At 40.7% G+C, this 13,921-nt stretch overlaps 1 protein-coding gene across 4 annotated transcripts; it reads left to right on the top strand.

The window, feature by feature from the left end:
- Positions 1 to 3,016: 3,016 nt before the first annotated feature.
- Positions 3,017 to 6,233, top strand: LOC148009580 (uncharacterized). 4 transcript variants are annotated; one of them, XM_087672987.1, is made up of 6 exons: positions 3,017 to 3,093; positions 3,319 to 3,426; positions 3,561 to 3,640; positions 4,154 to 4,269; positions 4,440 to 4,644; positions 4,971 to 6,233. In XM_087672987.1, the coding sequence occupies exons 1-6, from the start codon at positions 3,083 to 3,085 to the stop codon at positions 5,741 to 5,743; spliced, it is 1,293 nt and encodes a 430-aa protein (XP_087529113.1). In that variant the 5' UTR covers positions 3,017 to 3,082; the 3' UTR covers positions 5,744 to 6,233. The 4 variants fall into 4 exon arrangements, with proteins under 4 accessions (XP_087529113.1, XP_087529116.1, XP_087529115.1 ...); XM_087672990.1 differs by lacking the exon at positions 3,561 to 3,640; XM_087672989.1 differs by lacking the exon at positions 3,561 to 3,640 and having other exon boundaries at positions 3,053 to 3,426.
- Positions 6,234 to 13,921: the final 7,688 nt, after the last annotated feature.

Here is a 13,921-nt window from a genome sequence, read left to right as displayed (position 1 = left end):
GAGAAAGAAAAAAAGAAAGAAAAAAGCACAAGAAAAAGCAGCAAAAAAGAAAAAAAATAAAGAAAAAAAAGAGAGAAAGAAAAACAAAGAAAAGAAATGAACAAAAAGAAGCACCCACAATCACATCACAGCACCTAGGGGTCCTCAAATTAGATACATCCAGTGATCTTGGCCGGCTGGCTCTATCCCTAATCCCCTAGCCCTTTATACATCCCCCACAATTGTTCAGGGCACATTAAGGGCAAGACATACCTAGGGAGCTCGCCTCGCCTATGGTTAAACCTGTCACCCTGAACCACTTGCACATTTCTTTTGCACTCCATCTCAATGCCATTACAATCAACAGTGGTAAGCAAGGCATGAAAGATAATGAAAAAGTACACGATACTTTTCAAGCACTACAAGTAGCCACTAGTTACCAAAAGCTAAGACATCAAGGCGCTCAATTATGCTACATTGCCTTGACAAGACCATAATGATGTCTCAGGCAATCTTCAAGTGTACTCCCCATCTTCATCGACAAATTTTTTCATCAACTTGGCCCCTTGCTTCACTAATCCATTGCTCTACAAGGAACCAGGCCGACAATCTGTTAACTAAGTAATACCTAAATACGCACATGTACTCACCTAATATTCACACTATAACCTATACACGGTTTGGGTTCTCAAGTGCAGGAAAATACTCCAAGCTTGCTGAGAGTTCGACCTGTCTTCCAAACTAATCAAAATATGTCTTGTGCACGATAAGAAGACTAGCACTACTCCTTAGGGAGAGACCACCTATGAGAGGTTTTCAATCACAGGTATTGAAAACTCCAACGGAAGTGTCGTTCGCTCTTCATTGACACCCAACTCTGAACTCTTATTCTTTATCATCCTGCAAACCCGCCAAGAATCATCATGTGCAGAATCCCCAATAAACCAACACTTGTGTTGGCCATCAATGCAATCCCCAACGAAAAATAGCCCTACCACCAACTCCAACAACCCTACAACCAGCCACCTAGGCCACCAACATGCCCCCAATGACCTTCCTCCCCACCACTACCAATACTCCGCCATGGCAACCACAGACATCCTTGCCACCCACATCTTCGGTGCATGCTACGACCTGCTACCTACGACAATGAGTGTCATGGGACTGGCACTCGTCTAGGAGGGGGGTAATGTGAACCCCAACATGAAGAAAGCAAAATGAAATAAAAAAGATGTAGGGCAAAGGTGGAAAAAAGGTAGCCCGACTGAAGAAAGAAGAGGAGAAAATGCCAAAAGCGCAAGGACAACCTTAAAAGTCCAAGGCAAATGCAAAAGGGAAAATTGCACATTTTAAAATACAAATACGCACCCTGAAATCTTGTAAAAGAGAGCCAGGTGGTAAAAAATCCGAAAAGCTAAAACAGAAGACAAAGACAAAGACCAAGACAAAGGCGCACAAGGAAAAGTGCAAGTCACGGGCGGTGGAAAGGAAGCTAGGAAGATAGAAGAACAATGGGAAAAAGGGCCTAGACTATGGCCGGCCATGTAAAAAAGGAAAAAAGGGGATGACCGCCCAAAAAGAATTTAGGGTTTTGTATATAAAGTTGAAAAGTGAATGAGAAGCTCGTTCTTGTGTGTGGCCAAAAGTAGCTCTCATCTTCTTCTTCTTCTTATTCTTATTCTTGTTTTTGCTTGCTTGAGCTTGTGCTTGAGAGAGGGAGTGTGATAGTGTGAGGGAGTGAGTGTGTGAGGGTGAGGAACCGAGGAGGAGAAGCTCTCCATCTTCTCCTCTCTTCTTCTCTTCTCTTCTCTTCTCTTCTCTTGCTCACGGCAATGGAGCTTAGAGCGTGGAGCTTGAGGATGGAGCTTGCTTGAAGCTTGCACTTGGATCGTGGAGCAACCGGAGTGCGTGGGAGAGGAGGTAACTCGAACGGCATGGAGGTAAGCTCACTATACTCGTAGAAATGGATGGCATGTCAGCTATGTGAGAGGTAGCCATTAGTGCTCGGCTTGGAACACTTGAAACAATAAGCGGTCCGTGGGTCTTGGCGGTTGAGCGAAAGCTCCCACATGGTCCTATGATCTGTGCAAATCTCTTTCATGTAGCATTCCTTAGATGTACTTATCATCCTTTGTATAAAATCGCACTTTGCTATATTTACAAATAGATTTTCATGTTTGTTTTGGCTCTTCTCTCCATGGTTTCATGTAATTTCATGAGTTGTCATCACCAGTCTTATACTTATTTTATGAGTTACCAGTCTTGTGATTTTAAGTAGTCTTTGGGCCCATCTTGATGAGATTGCATATCCAATATATAATTGCTTTACAGAATATTATCCAACACATTGCAAGCTACCCTGCCACCAATTTTTTTTTTCTCTACAATCATCGCTATTTGCGTCGTTAATTTACTGCACACATCGCTCTGTCAGTCGCTATTTGCGTGATCACTATATAGTGACACGATGCTAATAGCGATGCAAATAGAAACGCAAATAACGATGCTGTCTGCGACGATTTTGTAGAGACACCTATATCGATGCTTTTAGCAATGATGGGAATAATACATCACTTTGAACAAATTTTTAAATGAATATTTGCATCGCTTTGAACATCAGTATGTAGCAGCTTGTATCTTGTAGTGAATGTTCATATAGGTAGAAGTAAACATAGACCAAAAAGCTCATAGTGCCATTATTGTAGCTCCAATTGTAGTTGCAATTCTACAATCAACAACTGCTTGGATTTTCTTATGTTTACTACCAAACAACATGCATATTCTTGTTTATATAGGCATCTAATTTTCAAATATGACAATATGTAAATGTGAATCTCTAGGCACACACATATATATGTCACATGTATAGACATACATGTCTTATATTGGCCCATCTACCAAGCCTTTTACCTTATGATGGACTCTTACCTTGGGAGGCCCTTGTGATCATATCACGGTTTTGAAGAGATGGTATATGCTACCTTTCATAGATTTGCAAAATTGTTGGGAATGGCACGAGCCAATTTACGTGACGTATTGTGGAAAGGAGAATAAGATTCCCGCATGCAGAAGAATCGACGACGAAGCAACCCTTCAATTCTCCATGTCGATCAGGTGACCGCTACCCTCCTCTACTATTGATCCTGTTCGACGACGAACCCTTCACCTTCACCTTCACCTTACCTTCTCTCTCTCTCTCGTCGATTTACTAGCATGAGTACCTCATAATCCTCATCTTCGATGTTGCTGAAAGAACAGCGTCTGTTCTTTGGTCATCTAATCTGTCTGCTGGCTCTTCCTAGTCCCTCTTGTATTGGCTTCTCACGTGCAGCATTTCAGTGAGAGCACGACGCAAGGGCGCCATGGCCTGCATCAATATACAGTACCTCGTCAGTGTTTTGGCCGCCTCTCATTTGCTGCTCCTGATCAGCACCACTTTGGTTTCAGGTGAGATCTTTTTCTTTTTTTCCCTCTTCTTTTTCTTCGATGCTTCTAATTTCTTTTGCTGAAGTCGTTGCAATTAGTGTTTATGCAGTTTTTTAGTTCTTAACGTACTACCATCATGCCTGTTGTTTATATAGCCCTCAAACCGTATACAACATTCATGCTGCAGTCAATATTCGGCATACATCATGGCTTGCGATGTTGCTCATTCTATATGGTGTGTAATGATGAGAGGAACCTTGCTGATCTGTGCCATACATTTTGGTGTGTATAACATGCACAAGAAGTTTTAGACATAGCCCCACTACAATTCCCACGTTGTGAATTACCACAACATCATGAGCTTGACCGAGGGATCACATATCTAGCTAGGTCCAATTGGGGGCAGGGGGCAACCAGTCCAGAGTGGGGCCCAGCAGTCCCCCTGCTTACAACTGTGCCTAGCTAGGTATGTGGTGCCTCCCAAGAAGAAGCTCGTGATGTTGAATATTATACTGAAAAACAAGGGAAAAGACTCAAGGGATTAAAGTGTCGAACTTTTTTGTGATTTGAATTGCTAGATTATGTGGTAAGCATGATCATGATACCGTTATACATAGAGAAGCATTATTGCATTGGCAATGTGCATCATGGTTCATGTGAAATTTTAGTACTCCAATATGGGATGTCAGTCACTTTCATCATCCGTCTGGACATATCCAGCAGACTTAGCATTAATGTACCACTGCAGGAGCTTTCAACTGTGAAGATCTGCATACTCAGCACTGCGCATTTGCTGTGACATCCTCAGGGGCACGTTGTTTTCTAGACAACAATGAACAGGACCTGCCAGACTATAAATGCCGGGTATGCAATTCTAGATGAAGTCATTTTCTCTAAAATTGTACAAGACGGTGACTAAATGATGTTTCTATGCTCGCTCTAGGTTCTATGAGAAAATTAATAAGTCATAGTGCATGCTAGAAGTCTGAATTCTTTTCCAAATCTAATCCTTAACAGAGCTAGTTCTGTGGCAGACTTCAGCAATTATTGCAGAGGTGCCAGAAGAAATGATAGAAACTGATGACTGTATCAAGACCTGTGGGCTGCAAAGAGTCTTTGTTGGCATCTCAACAGACATTCTTTTTCAGCATACACATAAAGAAGCTTTATGCTTGTCAGAGTGCAGAACAAGGTGTCCTAATATCAACGATCTCTTCTCAAGCCTAGCAGCAGGAGAAGGTAAAAGCACCAAGAGTTGCCTTTGCAGCCTGCAGGCCAGTCTGAATAAAGATTGCAGAATGGGAAATAGTTCAGTCAATTAATAAGCATCATGATAGACTAAATGTAGCCATTAACTAGAGCTGCAGTTGATTAGCGCATACCAAAAGGGATAAGCTAATTGGTTACAGACTTGAAGGATAAAATAACATTGAATCGATAATGGAGCTAATCATCATTTTTACTGCAGAATAGGCAGAAAGGCAACGAATGCATGTGTAAGTGTAAAGTTGTCAGCTGCCAAACATGACACACATCATCAACTCATGGTCTTTGGTTTTCTACAGGCATTCAACTACAACACGTGTGTGATTCATTGAAGCAAGGGGCAAGACTACTGAACGAGGATTTCAAGAAGGCACCAACCTTGTTACAGTCCTTGTCATCGCTGTCCTCATTGTCATTGACAGCATCATCATCAGTACATTCACCCAGAAATAGTGCATCATCTACTCATGCAACCCAAAATAAACAGGCGGTTGCATCGAAGCCCATTGCTTTCCGGTACTTGTATGAATGGCCTGCACCATCTCCAAGTGAACAATATCAGGCAGTACCAGCTCCAGCTCCAATTAGTCCAGGCTACTACAGTGAGCTGGCACCAGCACCAACTCCAACTCAGTTATATGCAGAGGAGCCATATCCCGGATCAGTGGAAGCACCATCTCCATACATTGAAGGGGAACCTCCATCTCCATCTCCTGCAGAGGCACCATCGCCAATGTACTACAGCGAGGTACCATCACCCTTCTACGAGGCAGAGGTGCCATCGCCATTCGCAGAGGCAACAGCACCATCTCCATACAACTTGTACTATGGGCCATCAGCAGCCCCAGCTTATCATGGGGAGGTACCAGCCCCAACCCCATACCACTATGTGGAGGCACCAGCACCAACCTTCTATGGCTACTACAATGGGGTACCCTCACCGTATGAAGAACCTGTACCCCCGCCACCTCCGCCACCCCCTCCGCCACCGCCGCCTGTTGCCCCCCGCAGAAGCAGTGTGTTCCACTTCTTCAAAGCACCTCCGCGCCTTCTCCCTCCTGGCTTGGGCTAATGCAAACTGGCCTTTGAGCTAATCCATCAAGTTTGTGAGCTTATTGGAATGATTGCTAGGTTGATTGTCCTCCGATAAAGAAAGAAGCATTGCGGCCCTGTGAGGCTGCTGCATTGAGTGGGCGCAGAGAGAGTTCCCACTCAAATGCAGCAGCCAAGCTATGACAGGCCTGTCATAGCCGCCAAGCTGTAAGCGCGTTCATAGACTGTTTCCCAATTTGAAGCACCTCATTTAAACACTTAATCATCTCGTGTAAGTACTCTAAATCATTCATGTGTAAAGGCCAGACACGAAGCTCAACCTGCAAGGAGTAATTCCCATTAGCATGCAGGGGCGTCTTTCCCTCTTTTGGTAAATCCTCCTTCATGCAAGACTAGTGTTCCTCTTAACTCCCGTTGTTGCAGCTAAATAAATCATAACTCATAATCGCGACTCTTGTCACGTGTGTGCTTCTGGATTCTTTATGGGCCAACGATCTTCCACGCACCACCACCCTACTCTAAAAATTTACCCGTTGCACCTAGAAGTGTGTGCCAAAACTCTCTTGGCTAAAGCCTAATGAGTCTTTAAGTGCAATTCATGTAATTATCGAAGATGTTGATTTAGTGCATGATGTCTCATCTATATTACACTTTAATTAGTGCATTGTAGTATGTGATGTCTCATCTATATTACACTTTAATTAAACAAACATTTTTTGCTTTATTTAAGGGATAGACAAGCCCGAACACTAGTACAATTACTTTTCCCTACCCTCGAGGGGTCTACTTATAAGAAATCATCTATATAATGTGTGTTCAAATATCGTGAAAAAATATCCATTTTTTACATACTATAAGGTCATGAAATGATCCCTTTTACTTTACTAAACTTATGAGTTTTTTTCAAATTATAATTAAAAAATCTCTTTTGTAAATACAATGTTGTAACTTTTACTAAAGTAAAATACCATTTCCTTTGAATTCATATGGTATATTAATGTTCTATAAAGTGGACTCTCCGGGTCCCTAACGAGGGAAAACATTGAAGAAATTTGTGGGCATCACTTATGCAATGCTTTTAATATTTATGTCATATATTATGTAGTGATTTTGGGCCTCTCTATATGTATCATTTAAACAATGAATAGATTAATGGTAAGATATATATATAGCAATAGTTGCAAATTAGATCTTATTGCTTACGCAACTTCAAATTAAATTGCATCACTTATGTGATGCTATTTTTTGCAAGGGTAATTTATCTTCTTTGTTCGCAATTGAGCAAGAGATTGAGGGAGCCAAAAGATATAAGATGGTTTTTGGGTGGAGAGAGAGAGAGAGAGAGAGAGAGAGAGAGAGAGAGAGAGAGAGAGAGAGATCAGTTGTTGGTGCCTCTAGAATTGGTGATGGTGCCCTTGCCTCATAGGATGATGATGGTACCTCCATGTAGTAGTACACATTGATGCTGGTGCCTTTGCAACAATGTGATTTTGCACTACAAGAGAATGGACTTATAGCAATCTAGTTTTGACAAAAAAAATCAGCATCTCTAATGATGTCACAAAATTAGTTTTGCGATACTAATAGTGATGCCAATAATGATACAAATAGCAACATCGGTTTGAGAAAAAAAGTGCTGAAAACGTGAGTGCGACATTTCATAAAACCATTTGTGAAAGAGAATGAAAGAGAGTGAGAGAGCTCAAAGGTTTGAGAGGGAGACGGGGAAGGAGAGCTCATCATCGCCTTTGCCACTGCTACCGCCATACGTGAAGAAAGAGAATGGTGCAAAGATAAAGGGAGGGAAGCCATTAGAAGGAGATACAAAGGGTTTTGTCTTCGAGCCTTTGAGATAGGTACATTGCCTCTTTTTGCTTTGTTTTTGTGTTTTCTTCTTTTCTTTGTTTCTTTTATTTGTAGAGATATATATATGGAAAGAGAGAGAAAGATAGAGATGGAGAGAAAAATAGAGAGAGAGAGAGAGAGAGAGAGAGAGAGAGAGAGAGAGAGAGAGAGAGAGAGAGAGAAGGAGACATTGCTTCCCATTTTTTAAAAGTTTCTTATTTTCTATCTTTACTTTTGTTTGTAGAGATGCATTGAGGGAGAGAGAGAAATAGGGAGAAAAAGGGAGGGAGAGAAAGAGAGAAGGAAGGAGAGAGAAAAAGGGGGAGAGAGGAGGTTTCATGAAAAATAGAGAGATGGAGAGAGAGATTGGAAGAGAGAAATAGCAAGAGGGAGGGAAACAAAAAGAAACAAAGGGAGAAAAACTAAGGAAAAGAGAAAGAGGGGTGGGAGAGAAATAGAGATTAAGGAGAGATAAAAATAGAGAGGATGAGAGAAAAGGAAGGGAGAGAAATAGAGAGACGGAGGGAGGGAATGGAGAGGGAGGAGAGAAAAATATAAAGAGGGGAAGAAAGAAGAAAGGGAGAGATGAAGGGAGGGTGAGGGAGATGGAGGGAGGGAGAGAGACAATGAGGGAAAGAGAGGGGGAAAGTTAAACAAAGAGAGAGAGGAGACTAATAGAGAGATGGAGGGAAAGAGAAAAATAGAGAGAAAGTTGTAGAGAGATGGAAGGACATAAGAGAGATGGAGGGAAAGATAAACATAGAGAGGGAGAGAGAGGGAGGGGAGATAGGGAAACAGAGAGAGAGAGAGAGAGAGAGAGAGAGAGAGAGAGAGAGAGAGGGGAAGACATTGCTTCCCATTTCTTTGTTTTTTAAGTTTCTTATTTTCTCTCTTTACTTTTGTTTGTAGAGAGATGGATGGGAAAGAAATAGAGAGGGAGGAGACATAAATAAAGAAATAGAGGGAAAGATAAAAATAGAGAACAAGAGACAGGTAGAGAGAAAAGTATAGAGAGATGGGGGAAGAGAAACGATAAGGGAAACAAACGCATATTGTCTACCGTAACATAGAAAACATGGACAATGATGATGGCCGTGACATTCAAGATTATGAGGCATATATTAATTAGTGTATCTCATGCGCTTGCGCTCACTGCAACCTACCAATTTAAGAAAACCATCTCTTGTCTATAGAGAACATATGACGTTTTAGTGAGTTTCAATCGAAGATCATTGACAAAGCAATCTCAAACTTTGAGAAAATGGTAAGGAAAGTGTGTACCAATTATGGTTTTACATTCAAATTGTAATTTAATATCATATATAATATATGCCTTAGAAATATCTACAAAGAGGTGTTGCTCTATCCCAAGGAATGCACCTATTGCAGGGTTAGTAACAACAGTTCATGGGCATGCAATGGATGGAGTGCATGAGCCCATAAACCAATTGGAGGGCATGCCACTAACTATGCCCTTGATACCAGAAGAGATGGTGGGCCTTTCAAACCTTCCTCTAATCTTTGGAGCCTGAGATGGAGTTAATGATCAATGTGCCCATGGATGTGTAGTCATCTAATCCATTGAGAGAGGAGACGTCTATACCATTATATGATGGGTGCCAAGTATCTCGATTAAAGATGCTACTTACACTCCTAAGTATACATGTAAAGTATGAATAGAGCAATGTGAGTATGATGGAGTTTTTCAGGTACACTTTATGTTCCTTTGTCTTTGACTCCATTATAAAACCGGATCGTATATTCTTCAAATGCGCTTGGATTTTTATTTTTAGGTTGCTAAGATATCACATATTGCCTCCTAGAAACACGATGCGTGAGTCTTGTGATGATGCATGACTGATGTTATGAAAGATTGGCATGGACTACAACAACATTCATGCATGTGTGAATGATTGTGTACTATTTCGAGGAGACTACAAGAATATAGAGACATGTTCGAAGTATGATACTCATAGGTACTGACAAACTTGCAAGGGTAAATCATCCCTCAGAAGGTTCTCGGAAACTTTACACTTATACCATGCATATTTTATATGTTTCGCACATCAAGCATAGTGATCTTAACAATATGGCATACAAGAAATAAATCCATAAATGAAATCTAATGAATACTAGTAGATTCGCATGTATTGAGCCACATTGACTCTACCTTTTCAAGCTTTATACGAGAGCCAAGAAATCTTTAGCTTGGTCTTGCTATGGATTACGTGAATCCATTTGGTCTTTGCTCAACTTCTTACAGTGTGTGGCATGTAATCCTTGTAAACTACAACATCCCACCATGGCTTTCTATGAATAAGGGACACTTGATCCTTAGCTTGCTCATTCATAGGTATTATAAAGTCAAGAACATGGATATCTATCTCTATCCATTAGTTAATGAGCTCAAGATATTGTAGGAGGAGGGGGCCGCTGTGTGGAAGACATGAGCAAGCATGTTAATCGATGATCTACACATTTACTAGTCATTCTTATGTGGACCATACATGACTTTTTGGGATTTGGAGAGTACTCAGATAAATGAGCTTTCATTCTCATTTTTGGTATCTAACATGGCTCGTTTAAATTTGTGTTAACTAGATAGGGATATTGTGACAGGTTTGGTTACCTCATGTTATCATGCATATCCATTGTGTGTGACTCTCGAAGGCCGCAGACTATGAAGAAGATGATATATCATGGACACACTATTTTCTTGTCGAAGGGCCATGAATTGAGTGTAGGGTTTTTTTAGATGACCTCCAACATGAATGAATGCCCAAAGATGGTATGAGTTGAAAATGGTTCACAATGAGTCACTTCCAAGAAGAATGCAACCGTTCTTAGTTTACTATGAGTTGCCATATTAGACCCACTTACAAATCAACCATTTGTTGGATCCCATGCACATTTTCAAGAATGTGGATAGCTTATTGTGAGACCATATTACACGATAGAGAGACACTATAAGGGCACAGATAAATTTGAAGGAGGTAGGCAAGATGGAGGCACTTCGAGCTCTGATGGTCATGTGGAACTACCTCATGCTCCTTAGGTTGTGTCCACTAAATAAGAGAGCATGGTGAAGGAAACTATCATGTCTATATGCACCCTGATGGGTGTGATGCATTCCCTCTGGTCTACTTTTTCTAAAGATTACCAACTAACATGACTAAAATCCCATGATTGCACAAGATATTCCAAGTTTGTCCTAACCTTGATAGCAAGTACAATCGTTATTTCACTATTTTATATCAATTTGATGTTTGTAATGCTTTACATCTTTGGTAGCTCTTTGTACTCTCAGTCGTAATTGTAGGGTGTCTCACTCCAAAAATACGTTCAATGATTTTTAACTTGTCAAATTTAGTGCAATGGATCTCATAGAAGGAGATAAGGACATCCTATATTGAATCTCTAAGGTGAGAATTGATAGAAATTATCTCTCTTTAAGAAGTACTTGCCCATGAGCATGCTCATGATACAAACTTACCTCCTAGTACATCTCATGGATGAAGTGGAGATTGCGAGACTTTTCCATACCCAATGGATCTTCTTCTTGGAGCGCTTCATAGAAACCTTGAAGAGCTTTGTGTGATAAGGAGCTCATCCCAAGGACAATATGATTGAAGGTTGGTTAGTGTCAGATGCATTAGTGCATATTTCAGAGTGGCTACTATTGATGGTTGATTCAAATAATAGTATGCTATGGACGCTGAAGAACAATGATAGACTAATAGGAGCATATATCCATGGAGAAATGGCTTGCTAGGTATGAGTAGGCCAAAATTGAACAGGAGAGAGTGCGGTCATAAATTTTGACACAGCACACACCATCGACCAGTTTGATTTCATGAGGGCATAAAGGAGATGTCAAGGTTCATGCTTACGAGGTGGTTGCAAAAATCTTTGGCCATAGCTTTGTGTGAAGGGGTAAAGGTCTCTAGGGAGCAGTGGGAATTCTTGAAGGGATATAGTCTAAAGGTGACCGTGGCCATAGCTTTGCACGAAAGGGTAAAGGTATCTAGGAAGCAGTGGGAATTCTCGAGGGGATGTAGCCTGAAGGTGATCTCACATGCTTTCTTTATTATCATATCTAAATTTTATATGCAATAAATTACCTAACTGATTTGATGTACATTATAAAATCTACAGTATGGCATGATCACATAGGCTACATTTTTTAGTTGAGTGCATTGACAAAATGCGCTCCACAATGGACTCTGGTGTCATAGCAAAGTTTGAGAAAGAGAGTCAATGATGGGCCATGGATCCAAATACTATAGTAGATGAGATGGAGTATTTTGGCAACTTACAAAGTGTTATCTCAATGGACTATCGTAGCTTCTCCAGATCATATTCAATGTATAATGGTTTGAAGTGGTATTGAAAGGAGCCAAGACAACTTTTCAATAAGGTTTATCTAGATTTCTAGGGGTAGATTTCGAGAAAATATGGAATGATTTGCGTGACATGTTTGTCTTGCCAGGTCATTGTGAATAGGTATATGGCATTTTTTAGTAAATTTTTCATGACATGAAACAATCACAAATGTTGATTTACTCTTTTTTACACACTTATATGTGATTTTCTATCCAAATCTCTGGTAACCTCACTGGTGGTATGTTGTGCCATCAATACCTCGAAGTGCTCAAGTGTATGATGAAGGCAATGTCCCTAGCATGGAAGAGAAGAGTATACAGGTAGAGGAGCAAATGTTGCAGGGGGTGGAGAGTGAGGAGGGCTTGGAACATGCAGAGGACACAAGCACGGGCAATGCAGACAAAGAAATAAAAGGCCAAGGATTTTTTGAGAATGAAGTAGACTTCGCTTTTTGTGGAGACCTATGTATAGACCTTCTAATGTATGTTGAACCATGTTGAACTTGACATGGAGCCATAGGGCTGATTGTATTTGCATCCACTAGCTCAATGCATTGATAATTCACTTTTAAGGATTAGTATACATGTTTTAATTAACATCATTTTTTACAAAGTTATGTTATCGTACTTTACCTAAATCCTTATATTGATTATGCTAACATCATCTTCTGACTATGCAGGTTAGCCAAAGAGCTGGATGAGTCGAGGGATGATAGATGAGGAGTCGTAGGAGATCTTTACATGTATGTCTTCAGATTAGATAGCTTGCTTCAAAGATATGGCAATAGGAGTTATCTCGATCATCGTCTAACTGTTTTGTATGGTCTACCTCAGTACCCTCTAATGCTTTGATCTCCAACAGATGGAGTGGATGCTCTAGATTGGCCTTAGAAGGAGCCTCAAGGATGCCTTACTTGACTGACATAAGGAGTGGTTTTTAGGGGGTGTTGCGGAGATGTAGATATTGTGTCCCCATGACCTGTTTCTACTCTTAGCTGAGATGGGTATTGTGGAGGCACGTGACTATAGTGTCCTTGTCGCATCAATCTAGTGAACACTTATCACCTCTAGAATGTCACACTTATAGGGATATCTACTCTTGTGACTCTAGGTTTCACTCAAATGTCCATAGATGACACCCCTATGGGTGCTGCTCCAAGAGATACCACCCTCAGAGGTACACCACATGGACAATGGTCTCTTGATTATGCTTAGGAGCGTGGTTGTAGGTGGGAGAGGGCACACCTTAGATGTATCCCAACACGGTATATATATCTCATGGATGAGAGATCAGGTGTCTTAATCATGAGAGAGTTGAGGGGAAAAGGGTGATGGCTCACATGAGAGAGTTGTGCCAACAATTATCTAGGCATAATGTTTTAGACCATTGGAAAAATATACCAAAGGGGAGTAAGGACTATGTGATAATGTCCTTACACGGCTATTTCTCCATACCTATAAGGACAGATAGCCACATAATTGATGATAGATTGTATGCGTGCATACATGTCACATAGACAATTAGATGCACATAAGGCAATCAAGAGTGGTGCTTCAAAGCTCAAGTGGTTGGACACAAAAGGATTGGTGGAGACCCAAGGAGGAGGCCACAAACTCTATATACAATGGTGGCAACATCGGGAAGTAATGAGGGCATGATTGGAGGTAAGGATCGTGCATCATTTAGGGAATGACAGCCATAGAACTTATTTGGAGAATTTTGTAAGTTTTTTTTTAGTTGTCCTCACTTTCTTATTTGGGATACCACTTATACTAATAACCTTATTTCTAAGAATGTTACTTTATTTTCTTTGTAGTACTCCATCACAAATCACGATTATACAGGTTTGGAGAGTCAATATGCAAAGAGACATGGTCTCACTACACTCATCGATAGATTGTATGTGTGTAGTGGCCCAGTAAGTCGTGCCTCTTTCTTGATTCCAATCATTAATTTTTTGCGATGTATT

This window comes from Lygodium microphyllum, chromosome 30 (assembly GCF_053477565.2).
Source record: "Lygodium microphyllum isolate KBCC chromosome 30, Lygodium_microphyllum_v1.1.10, whole genome shotgun sequence".
Taxonomy (NCBI): domain Eukaryota; kingdom Viridiplantae; phylum Streptophyta; class Polypodiopsida; order Schizaeales; family Lygodiaceae; genus Lygodium; species Lygodium microphyllum.
The sequence above is the reverse complement of the archived record's forward strand: the minus strand, read 5'-3'. Positions and strand labels throughout refer to the sequence as shown.

What these genes read in the sequence shown, in the direction of transcription:
- LOC148009580 (XM_087672987.1), top strand. An exon ending in CAGCACCACTTTGGTTTCAG is followed by an intron (nt 3,427 to 3,560) that starts GTGAGATCTTTT and finishes TTGTTTATATAG; the next exon opens with CCCTCAAACCGTATACAACA. An exon ending in TGCCAGACTATAAATGCCGG is followed by an intron (nt 4,270 to 4,439) that starts GTATGCAATTCT and finishes GTTCTGTGGCAG; the next exon opens with ACTTCAGCAATTATTGCAGA.